General features: G+C 39.9%; 1 protein-coding gene across 1 annotated transcript; it reads right to left on the minus strand.

The window, feature by feature from the left end:
• Window positions 1-28: 28 nt before the first annotated feature.
• LOC142151318 (intercellular adhesion molecule 5-like) lies at window positions 29-21,690 on the minus strand. The gene is made up of 5 exons (XM_075206843.1): window positions 21,417-21,690; window positions 6,206-6,481; window positions 3,922-4,155; window positions 2,188-2,460; window positions 29-252 (listed from the first exon to the last, which is right to left on the minus strand). The coding sequence occupies exons 1-5, from the start codon at window positions 21,478-21,480 to the stop codon at window positions 134-136; spliced, it is 966 nt and encodes a 321-aa protein (XP_075062944.1). The 5' UTR covers window positions 21,481-21,690; the 3' UTR covers window positions 29-133.
• Between the last annotated feature and the right edge of the window lie 426 nt (window positions 21,691-22,116).

A 22,116-nucleotide genomic window follows, 5' to 3' on the forward strand; every position in this document is an offset into this window, starting at 1 on the left:
GCTGAAGATAAAAGATGCTATAACCATGTATTTTTGAGTAGTGTTTTAATTAAAACTTTTACATACAGGGAATTTTAATAGTGCACTTTGCTGTGAGCGTTTACATTCGTAACCTAACTAAAGCCATACACAACTAACACAGATAATAAAAGAAACTCGAAGATATCAAGATAGCCAAGACTTTGGTGTGAACAGGTCCCATCTTCTCTCCTCTGTTCTTGTCTGAAAATTCGCCGAGTTCCGTTTCTGGAACTAAAATATCAAGATTCAAGATTCAGATTTTGCATGATGGAAAGTTTGTTATAAAAGTTATGGTCAGAAGAATAAAAAAAAAAGTCACTGCACAAAGTAATAATATGGACTGTAGACGTTCCTGCTCTGAAACTTTTTCCTCTCAACATGAATTTATTTGTTTTGATTCACACAATAATAACTGTCAAAAGTTTTGTTTAATTATTTTCTTTATGTACTTGCTCTGAAGATTCTCCAGATCTTCTGCGGCCTTTTATCAACTACCATTTATTCAACCTATCGTCTCTTCACGACAAGCCATCTGGTTTTTAACCACTATAACCCCTTTATATTAGACCTCTGTCTCTTATCTGCTATCACTGTAACTAAAGGTGGCATCATTTTTTGGGAATTTTCCAATCAGTGCCAGAACTATGCAATATATGCATGATGCAAGTGATGTGCCGGCAATGGGGGTGCGGATGGAGGAAGAGGCTTTTTCCATTCTTTTAATACATTTTATATTTGGGGTCTATGGGGCTAATTAGTGTATGACCCCATAGGAGCTCAGTTGCATATGTCAGGAAATGCAAGCATGATTGCCACTATCTGCCAAGCCCTGGCAGTGACCAGCTAGAAGCTGCTAGATTTGTATACTGGTTACTTGGTAAGATGCACAGTTGACTTCACATATTTTTTTTTAACACTTCTCAGTACTTTTTATTTGGAGAAGGAGAGGTTCAGGGACTAAGTTTACTGACCATGGGAGGCTTCCTGGAGAGCTGGTTTTGAATGCCAGTATCCATTCCTTGTAACACTGAGAACATCATCTTACCACATGGATTTCTAGCTATTAAAATCTATGTGAGATCAGTTGGGCAACAACAATGTCAGAAGAATATCTCCCTGCTACAAAAAAAAATGTAAAATTATTAAGTAGAATTGTGAAGTTTAAATAGTCAAAACATTCACAAGAGAAGTGGGCTCAGGAGTTTGAAGGATGCAGTTTACAACACTATCCAGACTCTAAATCTGTTGCTGTGAGGCTTACTGTGGATGCATTACTTGGGGTACATATACTAAAGTGCTGGTTTAAAAAAAGTGTAGATGTTGCCTATAAGAACCAATCAGATTCTAGTTCTCATTTATTTAGTACATTCTACAAAATGACAACTAGAATCTGATTGGTTGCTATAGGCAACATCTCCACTTTTTCAAACCCGCAGTTTAGTAAATATACCCCCTTGTGTCTTTACATTGTTATTTTGCCATTGGTATTTTTCGTCTACTGCATAGCAGCCAACAGTCCAGATTTCTTTGGGACAGTCCCAAATTCTGGAAATAGATGGTAGTGTGGACTAAATTGTCCTGATTTTGCAGTTGGGAATGTTGAATTTTGTCAGGTATGTCAATAGCAGTCAAAAACTTTATAGTTAACGACTGCCAGTTAATTTACTGACAATTACTGCCCATCCTGACCAAAAGTGAATTTGATGCTTCCACTGATAGAAGGCAGCCATATTGTAGGATTAATTAATATTCATTAGAATATAGCCTATTCACTAGGCACAAGTGCCAGATGACTATTAAACCTGGCCTCATGAATATTATGCAGTGCTTCGATTATGTCACAGGGTTTTAGAAATCTAATAAGCTGCATGGTGATTGAGGCCACAGAATGAAAGGGTCTGATGTCTAAAGACGGAAGAGGCAGCCATTGTGTTGTGTGGACTAATATTCAGCCTAGCAGTTCATGTCAGTCTTCATGTCTTTGTGAAGTCCAACAGGTCCTAGTGAATTCATAGATAAAGGCATAGGGTGCCTCAATACTGTCATTAGCTCTCGGTGGTTTGATAAGCTGCAATGCATGAAGTTTGGGACAGCCCAGAAAATGGCTACCTCCACTGTGTGTAAGAGACGGATAAACATTAAGCCTATAAGAAAACAAAGACTTACCTATGGCTTCACTGATTACAGTAATTTTCTGTTTCCTCATCTGAATTCCAAGTTTGTTTTGCGCTAGGCAGATGTAAAACCCCTCATGGGCGCTCTTTGCGTCCCTGATTTGTACAGACCGGTTGTCGTATAAGAAAGAGATGTGGCCTGGTGGGGTGTGCCAGCTGTACGTAGGAGGGGGGACGGCCTCTGCCTCACAAGTCAGAGTCAGATTTGCACCTTCCAATACAGATGGCGACGGCTGAACTATAATATTGGGTATTTTGGGCTCATCTGAAAGTAACAGAAGAATAAGAAAATATTACCATAAAGACAAACATTGGCCATTCGCCAGTAGGTTCTCTGAGCCTCACAAACTCTTGGCAGTCTAGTGCCAGGTTACTGTTAAAAGCATTAAACGGTACCAGATGTCTACACATAGTGTAAGAAGCCATTTTGTGGGCTGAGCCAATTCTTATAAGAATGCAGACAATCGCTTCTCCAGGAACTAGTGACTCATTAATATAAAATGACATTAGTTACCAAGCAGGGGCAAATGAAGTATTTGTAGAGGGGGGTTTCCACACCACGCCGCAAGTGGGTGTGACCAGCATGCATGGGGATGTGGCTATAATTTTAGACAGTTCTTGGCTGCTCTCCCACGCTTCCTATCCCCATAATATACATGGGCAATGCTATGTGCACTACTGTTAGGTGCACACGGCTCTCCCTTTTCAAGCAGAGTTGTGTGAAGCGGGGGCAGGGTTCAGCCACCTCAATTATACAGTGGCCCGTGCTTGGAAGGGGGTTTCCAGGCACTAGGAACCCCCCCCACACCCCCTCGGTTTGCCTATGCTAGGGGCCTCATTAATGTTATTAGGTCCTATCGAATCGATAGGTCACACTCTCATGACTATTGCTTAAGCCCACAAGAATCCTGCATTGTGAAATGATGCTGTGTGTGTTTCTGCTTCTCTTATATTAGAGTTAAATAAACATTAGGAATTGGTGAGAGTTCCCACATACAGATACTTACACTGTCACTGACGCCCATCCTTACCTGAGTTCCCACATACAGATACTTACACTGCACCGACACTGTCACTGACCCCCATCATTATCTGAGTTCCCACATACAGATACTTACACTGCACCGACACTGTCACTGACCCCCATCATTATCTGAGTTCCCACATACAGATACTTACACTGCCTAGACACTGTTACTGCCCCCCATCATTACCAGAGTTCCCACATACAGATACTTACACTGCCTAGACACTGTTACTGCCCCCCATCATTACCAGAGTTCCCACATACAGATACTTACACTGCATAGAGACTGTTACTGTCCCCATCATTACCCGAGTTCCCACATACAGATACTTACACTGCCTAGACACTGTCACTACCCCCCATCATTATCTGAGTTCCCACATACAGATACTTACACTGCCTAGACACTGTTACTGCCCCCCATCATTACCAGAGTTCCCACATACAGATACTTACACTGCATAGAGACTGTTACTGTCCCCATCATTACCCGAGTTCCCACATACAGATACTTACACTGCACCGGCACTGTTACTGCCCCCCATCATTATCGGAGTTCCCACATACAGATACTTACACTGCCTAGACACTGTTACTACCCCCCATCATTATCTGAGTTCCCACATACAGATACTTACACTGCCTAGACACTGTTACTGCCCCCCATCATTACCAGAGTTCCCACATACAGATACTTACACTGCACAGACACTGTTACTGTCTTTGAAATCTTATCAAAATTTTCAGCTGCACATTTGTAGTTTCCAGTCATATTTTTTGATGTTGTCAATTTCTGCGATGTGTTATACGCAGTGTCATCTTTACTGCAGGTCACTGTTGGTGGTGGGTATCCGCTAGCCTTGCAGTGAAAACTGTTTTCCTGTCCCTCTATCCAAACCACATTCTCAGGACAGTCTGTGAACTTAGGCTCAGCTGGAAGAAAGTGAGAAGAAATCAGAAACATGGTTCGATCAATAAATTTGTGGTCAAGTTGATCCATACGTGATATACATATTGAATATCACCGAAAATAACACACTGTGTGGAATGTAGGTTCTTACGGCAATTTCTTTCTGAATCTAATGTAATTATGGATAATATGATGATATCTAAGCCCAGCTGATTATTCACAAACTGCTTAACCAATACTGGTTGGAAATATGGATGGAAGACATTAAGATATGCTACATCTATGTCCTTCCAGTGGTGACTCTGAATGTCAACACTTTTCTTTATAGGGATCAAAGAATCAGGAGTTGAATGAAGCTTCGGTCAAACCGAACACAGGTCCAGGCAAAAAGTCTGTGCATACAAAGTATTAATCTGATGGTAGAATACCTGAGACAAATATAGTGGATTGAGAGAAGGGGATTATGGGAGAGAATAGTGAAGAAGCCTTAAAGTATCATCTACACACAGTGGAGGCCGCCATTTTTTTGGGCTAGGTTCAGTCCTGGCTCACGAATGCACACAGCTGGAGAGAGCAATCCTGGGCATTGATAAGCTAACTTTTACCCTCTGGACCAGTATTGCTGGGACAGCTGAATATCACGCCTCTGCCTCTGCAAAATGTTCATGTTAAATTGTAGCAATGGGGGATTTTTTTATTCGCCATATAACCTTACATTTCATCGCAAACGGGCGCCTTGTAAGTAATAGGCCCCTATGCCTTTCTAAAACAAAGCATTTAATGTTCCTAAAAATTTGCCGCCTCTCCATCCCTCTATCAGATTTCTATAATCTCGCCATGCAAAATTAAATCTCGCATTTGGAATGCTAAGGTCTTATCTATTCCAAAAAATTTTTTCTAACCGCACATATTAATACACTTGTGAAAGGGTTTCCACAGGCACAATTCAAACACAAAATCTTTGGTATAGTGGTCATAGAAAACGAATAAGGGGCTATTAAATCAGCATTGTATTAATTCCGCTTATATTCAAAATTTTAAGGGAGAGATGTCTTTTGCTGTAGATACATGGTACGTTTATATTCACTAATGTAGCCGACAGAGATATAGCAAAGTGTTGTATTGTAGAAATATGCCATCTACTACCATATAATATAACAACACTAGGTGAGTTCCTGGACCATATCAAGACACGGGACTGCTGGCAGCGTGTGATGGAATATTGAGGCGACTTTTATTCCTTATTATTTTACAGTAATGGCAACGTTATTTATTCGTTACAAGAAAATGAAAAGCTGAGGCAGTTGTTTGTATGTAGTGATCCTCCTATCCGGTTAAGTTTTTACCTTTGCTAACAGTTACACATTCTATCACTGCCTTCAAAATTAGTGATAGGACACAAGTGACTATCCAAATATAAGTATATATTTTACAGGGGTGAGGTCACTACTCTTTAGCTAGCAGTCATGACTACTTAGTAAATTTAGTGTTCCCTCATTAGACTACTAGGCAAATACTGATGAAGCAGGTGTTACAATGATAGGGACATATAATAGAATTCATAGTGCAGAAAATGTACCTGGTAAAGTGAAGTGGGCATTATATGGGGGGGAGGCAGCGAAGGGGAAGCATTGTAAAGAAGGATAACTTCATAAGGATATATTTTACATCTATCCCTGTCACTTGTATATATTCCTTTAATCAGAATATATACACTGGGCCTGATTCATTAAGGAAAGTAATGCAAAAAAAATGAGTAACTTTAAACCTTGGCAAAACCAAGTTGCATTGGAGGCGAAGATAAATTTAAAATGTGATGGCTGATGAATAGTTGAGATAAGGAATGTCCTAGATCAACTTTGGATTTCAGTGTAAATATAAAACTATCAAGTATTTATGTGCTACATGAAAATACAGACAGTATTTAACTTATGTGCAATATAATAAACTCACTTGCACCGCAACATGGTTTTGCCAAAGGTTCAAAGTTACTATTTTTTTTTTGCTTTACTTTCCTTAATGAATCAGGCCCACTGTATCTATAGATATGAATGGCGTTTGTTTCATACTTACTCTGAATATTCAGCTTTCGAGGCCTACTTTTGGTCCTGAAGTGCGCCTCACATGATAACTCCGTCTCCTGCATTTCTTTGGTGACATCCAGTGTACAAGTGATATTAGGGAAGTTTCCCTTGTAGGAGACACAGTTTTTCAGTTTTTCCTGTGAGACAATCTTTAATTCCACCTCCACACACGAACATTCACTGGCAGGTAACGAGCAGCTGATCTTGGTTTCTTCATTAAGTTTTATCCTGTCCTCCAAGTTTAAGATGGGAATTGGAAGGAGAGCTGGGGGAAGAGAAGGAGTTTAGTTTTAAACATGTGCAATAAACAATGGGAATTGAATGACGTGTTCCAGAGGTCTGTCACAATATAATAGTCCCATTTCTGTAGCTCAGCGGGTGTGAATTGTCCTGTAAAGCTGCCTATACATCCCCCAAACAAACAAACATCATTGAGCAAGTTCTACTGATATGGTTATTCAGAACAGCAAGACATTGATGTAGGTCAAGTGCACCTGCCAGGCCTGCAGTGCCAAGCACATAGGGCAATGAGGATGGCTGCACCTAGTTTCCCACCATTACCAATAAGATTAGACTATTATTATTATTATTATTATAGTCATCTTTTATTTATAAGGCGTCACAATGCATCCGCAAGTTGTACATATCAGGTTAGAACATACAACAATATTACGTAAATACATACAGATAAAAAAACAATTGAGTACAGATAAGCAGGATAATAAATACCTGGATACAATTTACAGAACAAATCGCATGGCATATGAAGAACTAGCATAAGCCCAAACAGTTACTGCAAGGAGGATGGATGGAGAGTTGGTAGACATGGGACAGAGGATGCAGAGAAGAGACATTGAGTAGAGGACCCTGCCTGAGAGCGCTTACATTCTAAAGGGAGGGGATAAGGCTGGACAGCACAGTGGCTTAGTGGTTAGCATTTCTGCCTCCAAGCACTGGGGTCATGAGTTTGATTATTGACCATGGCGTTATATGTGTGGAGTTTGCTCTACCCGTGTTTGTGTGGGTTTCCTCTGGGTGCTCCGGTTTCCCCCCACACTCCAAAAAACATACTAGTAGGTTAATTGGCTGCTATCAAAAATTGACCCAAGTCTGTCTGTGTGTGTATATGTTAGGGAATATAGACTGTAAGCTCCAATGGGGCAGAGACGCTATATAAATAAATGATGAATGATAGGCAAAAGGAGCGAATAGGCATATTTCAGGCCATCCTGAAACCAGGATGGTGCATGGGCCTATTTGGACAAGGTCCAGGATGGTGTCTGGGCCCAAGTAGTGTAGAACCCCGGATGGTGGCAAGGGAAGCATGATAGTGGCAGTGTAATCAAAGTGGTAAAACAACAGCAAGGCAATATTTTGGCACAGCAATGTTGTGGTACAATGGCAAAGACAATGCCGTACAATAATGTTAGAGGTAAGAGCGGTAAATACCAAGGGAAAGGGAAAATAGTGTGGGAGGGGGGATTAGGGGCAGGAGAGCAGTGAAGAGACAGGGGCAGGAGTGAAGGGGTGAAAATGGAGAGGTGTGAGAGTTTGCGATAGCAGAGGTAAGTGAAAGAGAGCAGGAGTTGAGCAGCTGGAAGGTGAGAGTGAAGTTGAGAAATAAAAGCAGAAAACATTAAGGTATAGTTACCAAGTTGCAATGTCCAGGACAGTGAAATAAGAGGAGCAGTCACATCAGAGGTTGTTCCATATTTGTTCAGCTGTGCACTTCCTGACACTTAGGGCAAGATTTACTAAGCTGCGGGTTTGAAAAAGTGGGGATGTTGCCTATAGCAACCAATCAGATTCTAGCTTTCATTTATTAAGTACCTTCTACAAAATGACAGCTAGAATCTGATTGGTTGCTATAGGCAACATCCCCACTTTTTCAAACCCGCAGCTTAGTAAATTTAGCCCTTAGTGAGAAAAAAAAACACTTTATGGGTAGATTTCTTAAACCTTCTAAAAAGTATAAGTGGAGGTGTTGCCCATAGCAACCAGTTAGAATCTTCCTGTAATTTTCTGGAATGTACAAGATAAATGATGGCTATAATCTGATTTTATGGGCAACCTATACACTTTTCTTTTTAGAAGGTTAGAGAAATCTACCCCTTAGTGCTGAAAACCCCAACATGTCTCCGCTTAGAGTGAATGCCAATATATGGGGATGAATATAAGCAGTTCGGATGTTTTGCGAGACAAGATGTCAGGATATTGACACTCATGACTTGCGTTATGTACTATTAAGATTGCAGAGGAAGTGACATTACAGGCAGCCATGTCATACGACTGTAAACTGGTTTCTGTTCAGAAATATGAGTCTTTTGTTACACTTACAATATCCTTAACAATATGACTGAAGATTTTGGGGAGATTTTTTTCAGGAGACAATATATGGAGAACAAAATTGTAGGAAAACTGGCATTATTATTGTTTATAAGCACATTTAGCCATTAACTAATTCATACTTCATCTGTATGCACCCACCCCGCAGAACAATAGAGTACAGTTTCCTGTGTTCTTTTTCTCTTTCATCAATTTTCCATAATTTCCAAAGCACAGAACACACCCAAACAAATGTATAACCCACAGCACATCCAGTTTTACAATGTAGTACTCGTTTGAACATTCCACATGGAAAAGAATACCTGGAAGTTCTACTGTACAGTACCTTGCATATTCTTTTGCCGTTAAATTGTTGTTGTACTTGGCACTTTCCATTTCTTTCTGACTGCTAGTGTGTGTCAGAGACCTGAGGGCACTGACTGACATTTTCCCCAAACAAGTTTCATTGCCGTAGCAGTGCCAGGACATGTTAGCAGAAATAATAGCAGAAGAATATTTTTTACAAAAGTAAAAAAAATAACCAGCCTTATTAAAACATCCGTCTAGCCCTAAGGACAGAAATGCCGTCAGCTTGTATAGTCTTGTTGCACTATTGTACATTTGAAAAGTGCATAATATTATTCTAAGGCACTACTTAACAGATTATACTTGACCAGCCAGTCACAGCAAGCTCACCTGATAAGCTGTGCTTTGACATTTGACCTTTTTGTCCTATATTTGCACTTTTAATCATTATCTATAGCAGTTTAGATATAAATATTTTCACAACAACTGGAGAGCTATGGGTTACCTGTGTCTGTGAGATGTGCCTTTTGTTGTTTATGATAAACGGGAGACCCATGCTTTAGATACCATTATATTTTTCATTTTGTCTACCAGGTACACTGGTTTGTCTAGGGGAGATTACAGGTGTCCAGTCCCCAAGCCAAAAAGCTCCACTAATAAAATAAAAAAATCAGTAAATTATCCGACCATCCATGTTACATCTCTTATCTTGACCATGCAGGGTCAAACGCAGGATTTGTAGAGGGGGGTTTCCACACCATGCCACCAGTGGGCGTAACCAGCATGTATGGGGGCGTGGCTATAATATTAGACAGTGCTTGGCTACTCTCCAACTCTTCCTATCCCCATAATATGCATGGGCAATGCTGCGTGCACTACTGTTATGTGCACGCAGCTCTCCCTTTTCAAGCAGAGCTGTGTGAAGCGGCAGCAGTGTCCAGCCAACTCAATTATACAGTGTCCCAGGCTTGGAGGGGGGTTTCCAGGCACTAGGAATCCCCCCCCCTCGGTTTGCCTATGCCATGGTTTGTAAACTATGATTATCCAAATAAATAGGTTAATCCATTTGCCCTTCCAACAGAAAGTCCTTCCCATTATATATTGCAATAGAGTGGCCATCATTGAGTTATGGGTTCTGAACCTTTTATCCACATTCTGTATCCAGGGACAACTATTGTCAGGGAATCTGGTGTTACTAGATATCATATCGTTTACAATAACATTGAAGTTGCATCAGTAGAAACAGCACACAGTCATAACAACTTGCTTCATGTACATGGAGTGTTGATAAGATGGGAACATTTTGTCAGGCTGGTGGGTTGGGTGGATATTTGTTTAGCTTCCTCTGGAATTACAGGGAGGGAATCTGGCCATTGTTGAAGATGATAGATGTATGGGTACAGTTTATCTGACTCACATCCATATTGTTGCCAATCGGATCACACAAACCTTCCTACTGTCACCTAAACACCAACACATCTATTACAATCTCAACTAGAAAAAGATTAGGGAAAACTGCTTTGAGAGGAGGCAGAACTAAAGGTACAACATGAACACACCTCCACCTCTGTACATTAACAGGATAACATTGGAATGAATCGGTAGCTTGCTGCTGGAAAATCATAGTCCTAGTTATTTCCTCGCCCTAAGTCTTCTATATAAATGTGACCAAATAAAATACAAAGAAACAATCGGGTGAACTCAGAATTAAACACCGCTATACAGATTACCATAAATGACTTGGTACAGTGTCACTGCTCCTTTTAAGAGGCAATTGAAAACCTCAAGAAGAAGAAGAAAACTAGCAGGAAACACAAAGTAGCCCTGATCGTCTGCTAATTGTGTATCAAAAAGTTATCCATGGATAATAAGCAATAAAATAAATAGCTTAGAAAAAAAAAACATTGTTTATTAGTAATAAAGGATAAAAAAAAATGTATAAACCGTAGTAACACTGATATAAAAATAATCAATAGATAAGCTTAATAGTTAAATAACAACTAATTCAATATTAGTAATATGAATCTTCCCTGGGTGTGAGCAAGAGAAAGAAATTAGTCTGAGACTAACACAATAAGGAATCAATATACAAATCTGGGGAGGATATTACACATTACAGAGGTGGATATCTGGGGCTAAAAGTCCCCCTGGAAAAAGTCCTCCAAACTAATGGACCAGGAACATTTGAGGTCAGGTACTTACACGTATGGCACTAGCCGGCCAACTAATAAAGAAATGCTTGTTGCTAAGTAAGTCTGTTCATTTGTAAATGCAATGTCAATAATTGAGGAATCAGATGACTGGACAGTGACCTGTCTGCTTGTGTGTTTGTGTCGGTGAGGACAGGTCTACATGTGACAGGGACAGTGTCATGATGAGAGGAAAGGAGGCAGCAGGAAGCCACAGACTGAGAGTTATATAGTGGAAGGTGCAGGGTCCCTAGCAGCATAGAGTATATCAGGAGATTAGTGATGTGTTAATGAGGACAAGGCTCCATGTGATAGGGGCAGTGTCATGTGAGGAGGGGAATGGAAAGAACAGGAAGCCACAGACTGAGAGCTAGATAGTGGAAGGAGCAGGGTCACCTAAAAGCAGCCTCCTATCACATTGGTGTAGGAAGAAGAAAGATAACCCCCTTGGTGCAATGGTGATAAGTGGATATTAAACCTGAATTGCAAAGTTAGCAGATACAATCAAAAACGCTATTTTATTGCTGGTACATATAAAATAAACATAAATGTTGCAACCTATTTATAAGTATAAGTAAAATTGCAATAAATCATCTTATGCATAATTCACAGTTCAAACAAGCAATGAGCCAACCAATTGTCTCACTGTCTTATACCTGGGTGTCGCAACCCTATAGTATAGACATGCAGAGCTCGGTGTCGGTTAAATGCTGATAGAGTCACAAAGCAATCACTGGGTTAGGCAGAAAGAGTATATCCAAATGAAATTGTCCAAGTTTTCAATAACATAATCTTTGATAGCTCAGCCTTATGAGGGTAAGTGTATTCCAAGATCCCATATGGTGGGTGTAAATGTTCAAATTGTGAGGTAAATGCTTATAAGATACAGAGTGGGGGTCACTTTCACAGTTGCTTTCATCCACCCAGTAGATATGAAATCTGCATGTTCACTGTGGGTGGAGTGGTGTCGGGACATATTAAACCAGAAATTTACCCAGTGCAGGGTTGCTGGAGTCGCTCTTTCTCTGGAGTCCCTTCCGTCTGTGCCGCCGCTGGGGTGAACACCGTTGTCTCGGAGACAGGCTGGTCATGGCTCAAACTTTGTCTAGAATGCGCATGCGATGAATAGTCTGTGTTATTGTTCCTTGTTTAGCTCTTATAGGAGAGCAGATCAAAGGATTAATAGATGTCAAGATTGTGCAAATAGCTTTTCGCCTTCAGGCGTCTTTAGGGATATAGATGGTCTGTGTAGGTAGTGGAGAGTTTATAAAGGTTCCATTCTTGATACTGCTCTGTGATTGGTTGGTCTCTCAAGGATTAACTATTGGCTCCCACTGTAATTGACCGTTTGTACAGACAGTGGGACTCCCGATCTTCATGTTAGAGAGGGTATCTCATTCCAGACCATCCATTGTGTCCGGTTAGATGAATGACACTTGCTATGGCCAATGAGAAAAGTCCATATTGGAATAGTGTAATGAGAATGCCTATATTGACCTGATATAAACAACTCAAAGACCGCTTTTTTGATCTTAGAAGAAACAGAGTGCTTGCTTTGAAAAGTAGTGTAGCAATAGCATACACTATATAGTACAGAGGTGATTGAATGCTCTCTGAGTACATTTGAGTGTGTTTAGTCCTCCATCCGTTGTTTAATGTTGATACACTGGGTGTACAATAAAGCCATTATTAATGAAGTAAAGGGTGGGCTATCAAACCAAAAGATTACTTACAATAACATTTATGAGAAATTTATAGAAAATGGCCCAACTCAAAATCTATAGTGAGACTTTATAGTGTTAAGGTTTTATAAATCTATTTGGAGTCTTCCTGGGAGATGAGTTTTATATAATCACCCCCCTCCAAGGTTTGTCAACTTTTTTGATACCAATAAATTTAAGTAAAGAGGGATCGTTTGCGTGGTGGGTGGAAAAATGTTCTGACTCACTATGCTTTTCGGAGCCTTTCCTGATATTTCTTTGGTGCTCTAATACCCTTACACATAATTTCCTAATGGTTCTCCCAATGTATTGTAAACCGCTGGGGCATTGCTATAGATATATAACCCCTACAGTGCTGCAGGTCAATCTATTATCAATGCTGTATTCCTTCCCAGTGGCATTAGATATAAAGGAGGTGACGGGTTTGGTGTTGCTGATGCAGCCCTCTTTGCATGCTTGACACCTGTTACAGTGATAGAATCCTTTCTCCATTTCCCTGAGCCATGTGCTTCTGGGGTGGGTGGTTCTAGCGGGGATCGTGCTGCCCAGGAGGTGATTTTTTAGGTTGCTTGCTTTAGTGTAGCTAAACCTAGGTTTATCTGGGAGAATATATTTTAGTTTCTCATCCCCTGACAGCACTTTCCAGTGTTTCTTAAAGATGTGTTCTATTTGTTTGGAATCTCGACTATATTTGGTGATGAAGGGGATTTGGAGGGGTTCTAACATTTTGTCCTTTTTGTAAAGGAGGTTTTCTCTATCTGTATTTTTGATAGCATCAAATGCCTGCTCTACGTTGTCCTGATCATAGTCCCTTTCTAGGAAACCTTCTTTAAGATTATTGGCTTGTGTTTGATAATTTTCAAGTTTCAAACAATTTCGCCGCACTCTGGTAAACTGACCCTTTGGAATGTTTTGGATCCATCTTTCATGATCGCTACTGGTGGAAGGGATATGGGAGTTTGAATCCACCTCTTTGAAAAAGGTCTTAGGGCTAGATTTACTAAGCTGGGGGTTTGAATAAGTGGATATGTTGCCTATGGCAACCAATCAGATTCTAGCTTTCATTTTGTAGAATGTACTAAATAAATGAAAGCTAGAATCTGATTGGTTGCTATAGGCAACATCCCCACTTTTTCAAGCCCGCAGCTTAGTAAATCTAGCCCTTAGTCTCAATTTGGTTGTAGGAAAACAGGTCCCACCTTTACAGAGCTAATACCTTCATTTCATGGAGAGGAGATATGCCCGTGGATATAACACATGCTGATTGTACTCCGGAGCTCTGGTAGGCGGACTTGCAGCTATCTATATACGCTGTTTGTGGATTGGACTTTGTCCTTTTTAATTATCTGTACTTTGCATTGCAATATTGGTAGCTGTTTGCATTAAAGGATAAAACACTATATATCCTTTTTATCTTCCCTGTTTTGTTGAAATCTCTCCATCTTGAAAATTGTATGAGAGAAAATCCACAGGAGAAATATCTATGCGATACAAACAAACCAGTTATGATGATATGTGGCGAATTACACCATTAATCGTGTAAGTGAATATTATGGTGTGAATACATGGTTATAGTCACATTTTCTTGCATGACCCACTATAAAACATCACGTGGAGAGGCCTTTCTGACTTTATATGAAAATCTTTTAAGTTAGAATTGAACACATGAGGTGTGCCTGAATAAGGGGAATACCACTTGATTCATTCTGATACATGTTTTTTCTTTGTTTTGAGGATAACAATACCAACAGGACTTTATCCCTGCAAGTTCTGGTAGTTATTCTCAGTATATGGGAGAAGAACTTGAGAATTCAGTGAACATATATCTAGGTGGATTATTTGATCAATTCCTGGATTAATTTATGGTATGGACTCTGGATAACTCTGGACTCTATTATATTGTATATATTTGTATGAGCAAAAGTGTAGCGCTGTATGTTATACTTTACTTTGTTAGGTGTTAATTGCGCCTCTGTATAAAGTTCATAATCTGATTTTTTTTTTTAATATAGAATGTAATTGCTAAATTCATAATTAAAGGACTGATGTTTGGCTGTAGACAAAATACTGAAAGACACCACAACAGCCAAACATATGCATAGGACAAAAACATCCTCCAAAATTTCCTTAGTGAAGGCTTTACATTGCTGTCTTTTGATCATTTGCATCTATCTACCCACAATTCTCTATAATGCGTGGAAAAGCTGACTGGGAATATGTGAGTCATTACTTTAAAAAAAAGTTTTTAGAACAACAACCCTATTCTGGGACAAACAGCTCCTTGCATGTAACATTTATTACAGGCTAAGGATGTAAAAGTTAAGGTACAAGTTTGAATCAAAAGTAGAAAACCACAAATAGTAAATAGATCTTTATGAATGCATCAGAGCAAAAAATAGTCCAAGTTATTTATCATGGAGGGAACAAAGTACAAAGGGCGACTAAACTGGTGCATGGTCTACTGCACAAAACTTATCCAGAAAGACTAAAACATCTTAATATGTGTAATTTGGAGCAGAGAAGGGAACGTGGTGACATGATAGAAACTTTCAAATATATCAAGGGTTTTAACTAGAGATGAGCGCACTCGGATTTCTGAAATCCGAGCCCACCCGAACGTTGCCGATCCGAGACAGATCCGGGTATTCCCGCCGATTGCAAAACTGAAACCGAGGCTCTGAGTCATAATTCCGCTGTCGGATCTCGCGATACTCGGATCCTATAAATTCCCCGCTAGTCGCCGCCATCTTCACTCGGGCATTGATCAGGTTAGAGGGAGGGTGTGTTAGGTGGTCCTCTGTACCTACTATATCTCGTGCTGTTCAGTTCTGTGATCAGTCCAGTGGTGCTGTGTCCTGTGCTCTGTCCTTCTGAGTTCAGTGGTGCTGCTCACTCATTCTGCAGTATAAGTCCATTGGTACTGCAATATTACAAAGTTCACTCATTCTGCAGTATAAGTCCAGTGGTACTGCAATATTACAAAGTTCACTCATTCTGCAGTATAAGTCCAGTGGTACTGCAATATTACAAAGTTCACTCATTCTGCAGTATAAGTCCAGTGGTACTGCAATATTACAAAGTTCACTCATTCTGCAGTATAAGTCCAGTGGTACTGCAATATTACAAAGTTCACTCATTCTGCAGTATAAGTCCAGTGGTACTGCTGTGTAACTCCAGTCCAGTGGTACTTTCCTGTGCCGCATATAATTTTTAAAGGCTTTGCCGAGTGTGTGTGGCTTCGGGGTACACTCTCTTGTGCTACATATAATGCAGAACAAAAATTTGGAGGATAAAGTAGGGAAAGATCAAGACCCACTTCCTCCTAATGCTGAAGCTGCTGCCACTAGTCATGACATAGACGATGAAATGCCATCAACGTCGTCTGGCAAGCCCGATGCCCAATCTCCTAGTACAGGGCATGTAAAATCCAAAAAGCCCAAGTTCAGTAAAAGTAGCAAAAAGAGAAACTTAAAATCATCTGAGGTGAAAGTTGCCAATATGCCATTTACGACACGCAGTGGCAAGGAACGTATTAGGCCCTGGCCCGTGTTCATGACTAGTGGTTCAGCTTCACCCAAGGAACTAAGCCCTCCTCCCCCCCCCTACAAAAAATTTAAGAGAGTTATGCTGTCAGCAACAACACAGCAAACAACTCTGTCTTCTAAAGAGAAATTATCACAAATCCCCAAGGCGAGTCCAAGGGTGTTGGTGGTTGCGAAGCCTGACCTTCCCATCACTGTACGGGAAGAGGTGTCTCCTTCCACCATTTGCAGCACGCCCTCTGCATATGCTGGAAGGATCACCCACAGTCCAGTTACAGATTTGGCTAATGAAGGTGTGAATGTTGTACACCGGGAGGAGGATATTGATGTAGCTGGCGCTGAGGAGGATGTTGATGATTATGATGCAGACAGATACCAAATTGCCTTTCTCAATTTCTATTTATATTCTAGATTATATAACGGCTGAATAGTTTTCTATTTTACTCCTAGTGGAGAGGGGATCTGATGCAGACAGATACCAAACTGCCTTTGTCCATTTCTTTGTATATTTGAATTTCTAGTTCTACAGTCTATGCAGGCTGCTTTTTTTATATTCAACTACAAGTGTAGGGCAGGGGGAAGGGGGGGCATAGATAGCCACCAAAGTAACGTGGTCCATTTAATTTAACTTTCTAGCTCCAAAGTCTGTGCAGCCTGCTTTTTTTATCTTCAAAGTATTTACAAGCCTTGCAATCTAAATTAACAAGAGGTAGTGACGTGCTAGTACTCCACCCTCTATATGCTGCAGAGGATGGAGGAGCATCAAAAGGCCATTCAAGCCTACACAGCCACCAACGACATAGGAAAAGGAGTGGGGATGCGCCTGAGTCAAGCGCACTGGAGAATGATTTCCGTGTTGTGCAAGGTTCTGCAGCCATTTGAACTTGCCACACGAGAAGTCAGTTCCGACACTGCCAGCTTGAGTCAGGTGATTCCCCTGATCAGGCTTTTGCAGAAGCAGCTGGAGAAAGTGAGGGAGGAGCTGGTACACCATTGCGATTCCACATACACTTTAAACCGAGGATTGAGAACGGTGGCCAGAATGTATTCCTCTGACTTTAAAAGACTGACCACCCTCGGATCCTGGCAAAGCGTACGAAGGGCTTCATCCACAAGAGCTACATGCTTGTAGCTCTTGTGGATGAAGCCCTTCGTACGCTTTGCCAGGATCCGAGGGTGGTCAGTCTTTTAAAGTCAGAGGAATACATTCTGGCCACCGTTATCGATCCTCGGTTTAAAGCGTATGTTGTGTCTCTGTTTCCGGCGGACACAAGTCTACAGCGGTGCAAAGACCTGCTGGTCAGGAGATTGTCCTCTGAAGAGGACCGTGACATGCCACCAGCTCCACCTTCATTTTCATTACTGTTTGTGCAGTTCCAAAAAAGAGGAACTGCCATTTCTATTGCTACCTTCTTTCTTTCTGTATTTCCTGTGTCCTGTGGTCTGTTCTGCTAAGGGCATTGTTATTTCCAAGTTATCCAGAAGTTCTAAAAAAACAAATTTAAATTTATAAAAAAAAATTATAAAAAATTTATTTAAAAAAAAATTAAAAAAAAAATAATAAAAAATTTTCCAAAAATAATTGGAAAAAAATAGTACAAAATTTTAAAAAATCTAGCTTGTACTGCTATTTAAAAGTCTAACTACGATCATTCACTGTTGCTGTACCCAAAAATAATAGGTACTGCTATTAAAGTACAGTCCAGTGGTACTCTCCTGTACCGCAGATAATTTGTAAAAGCTTTGCCGAGTGTGTGTAGTTATGTATCACAGGTTTTAAGAAGAGGCACAACACTGACAACCTGTTAGAGAAACTGAGGGAGATAATCTCTCTGTGGCTCTCCCCGCTTAGACTCTCCTGGGGATTCGAATAGCTGTCATTTCTATTACTACCTTCTTTCTTTCTCTATTTAAAAAAAAAAAATAACTGCCATTTCTATTACTACCTTCTTTCTTTCTATATTTAAAAAAAAACAAAACTGTAATTTCTATTACTACGTTAATTGTTTGTGCAGTCACAAAAAAGAGGAACTGCGCCCTTAACTGCTATGTTGGTTTTAGACGTCCATCTGGTGTCCGCCATCTGTGCACTGGAATTCAGACCAGTTGAGGGTTTTATTATTATACTGTGGCCCCGGTACCAAATTGGGTACCGGGGCCACTCCACTACGCAGTCCAGATACTTGTTTGGTGGAATTCAGACCAGTTGAGGGATTTTTTATTATATTGTTGGGACCACTCCACTACGCAGTCCAGATACTTTTTTGGTGGAATTGAGACCAGTTGAGGGTGATATATTGTGGCCCCGGTACCAAATTGGGTACCGGGACCACTCCACTATGCAGTCCAGAAAGCTACCTCGGTGAAACGTTTTGGACTAAAAACAATATTGTGAGGTGTGAGGGTGTTCAGAATAGACTGGAAATTAGTGGAAATGATTGTTGTTGAATGTTATTGAGGTTAATAATAGCGTAGGAGTGAAAATAAGGCCAAAAACTTGATTTTGGAAATTTTTATGCTTTTTTCAAAATAAATCCGAATCCAAAACCTTAAATCCGAACCAAAACCTTTCGACAGGTGTTTTGCGAAACAAATCCGAACCCAAAACATCAAGCAAATCCGAACCCAAAGCACAAAACACGAGACACCAAAAGTGGCCGGTGCACATCCCTAGTTTTAACAAGGTACAGGAGGGAAACATTCTACAAAGGAAGAGAAGTATTAGAACATGAGGACATGCACTGACACTGGAGGGAAGTAGGTTCAGAGGAAATTTGAGGAGGTATATAACAGAAAGGGTAGTGGATAAGTGGAGTAGCCTCCCATCAGAGGTGGTAGAGGTTAATAAGGTAATGTAAACATGCTTGGGATGGACATAAGGATATCCTTCCAAGAAACTAAGGATCAAACAGGGTTTGAGGTTACCATAGGTCAGAATATGGGCAGACTAGATGGACCAAGTGGTTCTTATCTGCAGTCAAATTCTATGTTTTTCGCCTTCAGATAATTAGTATATTGACTTGTGCATGATCTTCTTTAACTCTTTCTAAATGCACGGCTCTTTTCAACCTCTTTGTGTGCTTTTTGTGCCATGTCTATATATGGGCAGGCATCATTTTCTAAAACAGAGCTGCTGTCTGTATAGAACGGTATCCGCAGTATAGAGATTAGCATAGTTGCATCGTAACCCGGGGCAACAGCATAAACAACTCTTCCTGCTCGTATAAAGACATGCCTCAAAACCCCAGAAGGAAAACAGAAAGAGAAAGCAATACATTTAATAAAAACTGCATGAGGGTATGTATAACCACCCAAAAATCGTACAACCTCTTTAATTCCTTAATGCATTAGGAAATTTAGAATCATCATAATGGAGATGTGGGGATCAAGCTTGTGTGTCAATGACCACTTGGGAATCCAGCATTATGTGTACAAACAGTGTCTAATGGCATCAGCAGAGAGCACCGTCACTTTGACCTCATTAGAGATTCCTTCCCGCTAGGCAGGCCTCAATCCGCTTTCCCATGGAAAGCATTAGTAGTAGATTCACTGAATTAGTACTAAAATGATCAGGGGCCTATTTGAGTTTCTAGTGACTAGTGAAGGTGTCCCATATTTAAAAGAATAAACAAAAATATATAAAAAAAAAAAATAACACAACTACTCTATCTCTGCCTCTCTGACACCTTCACTTCTTGTATAAAGGATAGATAAGTATCATGTATTCCTATGAACAGGAGTAATAGAGAAATAAATATTAGAATCACTTTCTTGGATTTTGTAGGTTAAAGTAGCCATGGGATGAAATATGGAAATTTGGTTTTATTTATGAATTGTGTCTACTTCCCCTATCAAAAGCCTACAAAATAATAATAGTAAAAAACAAAACAAAAACGATTTCAATGCAGCCAATGGTAAATGTCATACAGTATATCCCGATACAAATGTCACATCTTCTTTGGTATATTAGATTACATGCATTCTTCAGAAACATATATGATTGTAGAGACAACTGAACAAGATGTATTTTACTTTAGTGTCTTATATGTTAGTTTCCTATTAAACAGGTGTGTTAGTGATGTTGGTAGTAAGCACATTATGTTAACCTTGAGAGAATAGGACCAAGGTCTGGTATAGGTGCAGCTCCATACTTTTCTATACAGTGCCCAGCACCTCACACTGCTCTATACAGAATCTATATTTTTGGTACCAGTGGCACAATGAGGAATTTAATAAGACAATGTGAACAAAATATCTCTTTTTTTCCCCCTGTGCTGCTGAATTGGGAATTGTGGTAAAACATTTCCAGGCACCAAAAATAGACTTTGTGAACACAGCAATTAGTTTTGTCACTGAAAAGTCATGAAATAGTCTGAAGAATGTTGTATATAGCAATGCAATCAACGTTATGGTCAATTTATATAAGGCCTGAATATGCCAAGTTAATGCACCAGACGGGATTTAAGTGATGAAGATATTGAGTAAACTTCTAGAGCTCACAATGACCCTGTTGTTGAAATACACGCTGATGAACAAAGATGTTTGCACACTGCTTTTCCTTATGTAATAAGTCTGTACGACTAGTCCGGAGCTACATAGAGTCAGTTCAGAGACTCAAACCAGGGCTTTCCCCCAAGTTTCTTTGTGTCATTGGTTTACAGTCAGCACTAAGTCATTCCCTTCCTCCTATTGTCAGAAAGGTTTCTATTTGTTTTTATTAAATATTATTTCACTCACCTGTTACACGAGAACAAGGATTTATTGTCAATTATTTAATAGAAAGCTTTCTAGAGAAATAAAAGACATGCCTATGTGCTCAGTGGTAAAGTAATTACACCCTGATGCCGGTGAAAGAACTCTGCTGTTAGTGTGTGCACTGTAACGTAAGTTATTAAGTCGTTAAGAAATATCTTTGTCCATTCTATTGTCTGTCACTTCAATTTCCTTAATACTTTCATAACAAAATTATCATTATAAAGAACATTTATTCCCGAAGCTAAGGAGAACTGTCAAATAATTTTCATTTCATGACTCAAACATTGAAGAACATAAGATAAACATTCAGATCACAGTTGAACAGTTAGCAGAAATGTCTGTAGTTTCAGAGCAGAACTTACCATGCACTTTGCAGATTCTGAAAATCGATAGGACAATGAGGGACCAAACACAGGAGACCTCCATTCTGAGCAGATTACAGTAAATCTCGGGATGTCACAGAAGAGAGGATTACACAGACCGCTTGATAACTTTGCCAAAACAATAAATGGAAAGATGTCAGATAGCCAAAGATGCCAGAGGTTTATTCTTTTCTCCCTCAGTTTTCATAATCTTACAGTGCTGGATGGAATGGAATAAACTGGTTGTAAAACTGTTCAAAGTGGTTTATAATGACACATGGTTTGATGAATGGGTGGGATTGTTTACAGCAACAGTTACCATTTATGGAACATTGGCAGAAAAAGCTAGAGGGAGATATTGGATAAAGAAATATAAGCATTTACAGGGAGCTTTTATATGAAGTAATAAAAGGAGTTATATAAAGAGGTTATATGGGGTAATAGGAAGATTTTCAATGGGAGGTTATAGGCAGTAATAGGAGTAGTTATAGAGAGTAGATATATGGAGTTATAGGGGTAAATGTTTTAAGCTGCGGGTTTGCAAAAGTGGAGAAGTTGACTATAGCGACCAATCAGATGCTAGTTATCATTTATTCAGTACATTCTACAAAATGACAGCTAGAATCTGGTTGTTATTGGCAACATCTCCACTTTTCCAAACCCGCAGCTTGATAAATTTACCCCATAGAGAGATAATATA

Source organism: Mixophyes fleayi, chromosome 4 (assembly GCF_038048845.1).
Source record: "Mixophyes fleayi isolate aMixFle1 chromosome 4, aMixFle1.hap1, whole genome shotgun sequence".
In the NCBI taxonomy this organism is placed as follows: domain Eukaryota; kingdom Metazoa; phylum Chordata; class Amphibia; order Anura; family Limnodynastidae; genus Mixophyes; species Mixophyes fleayi.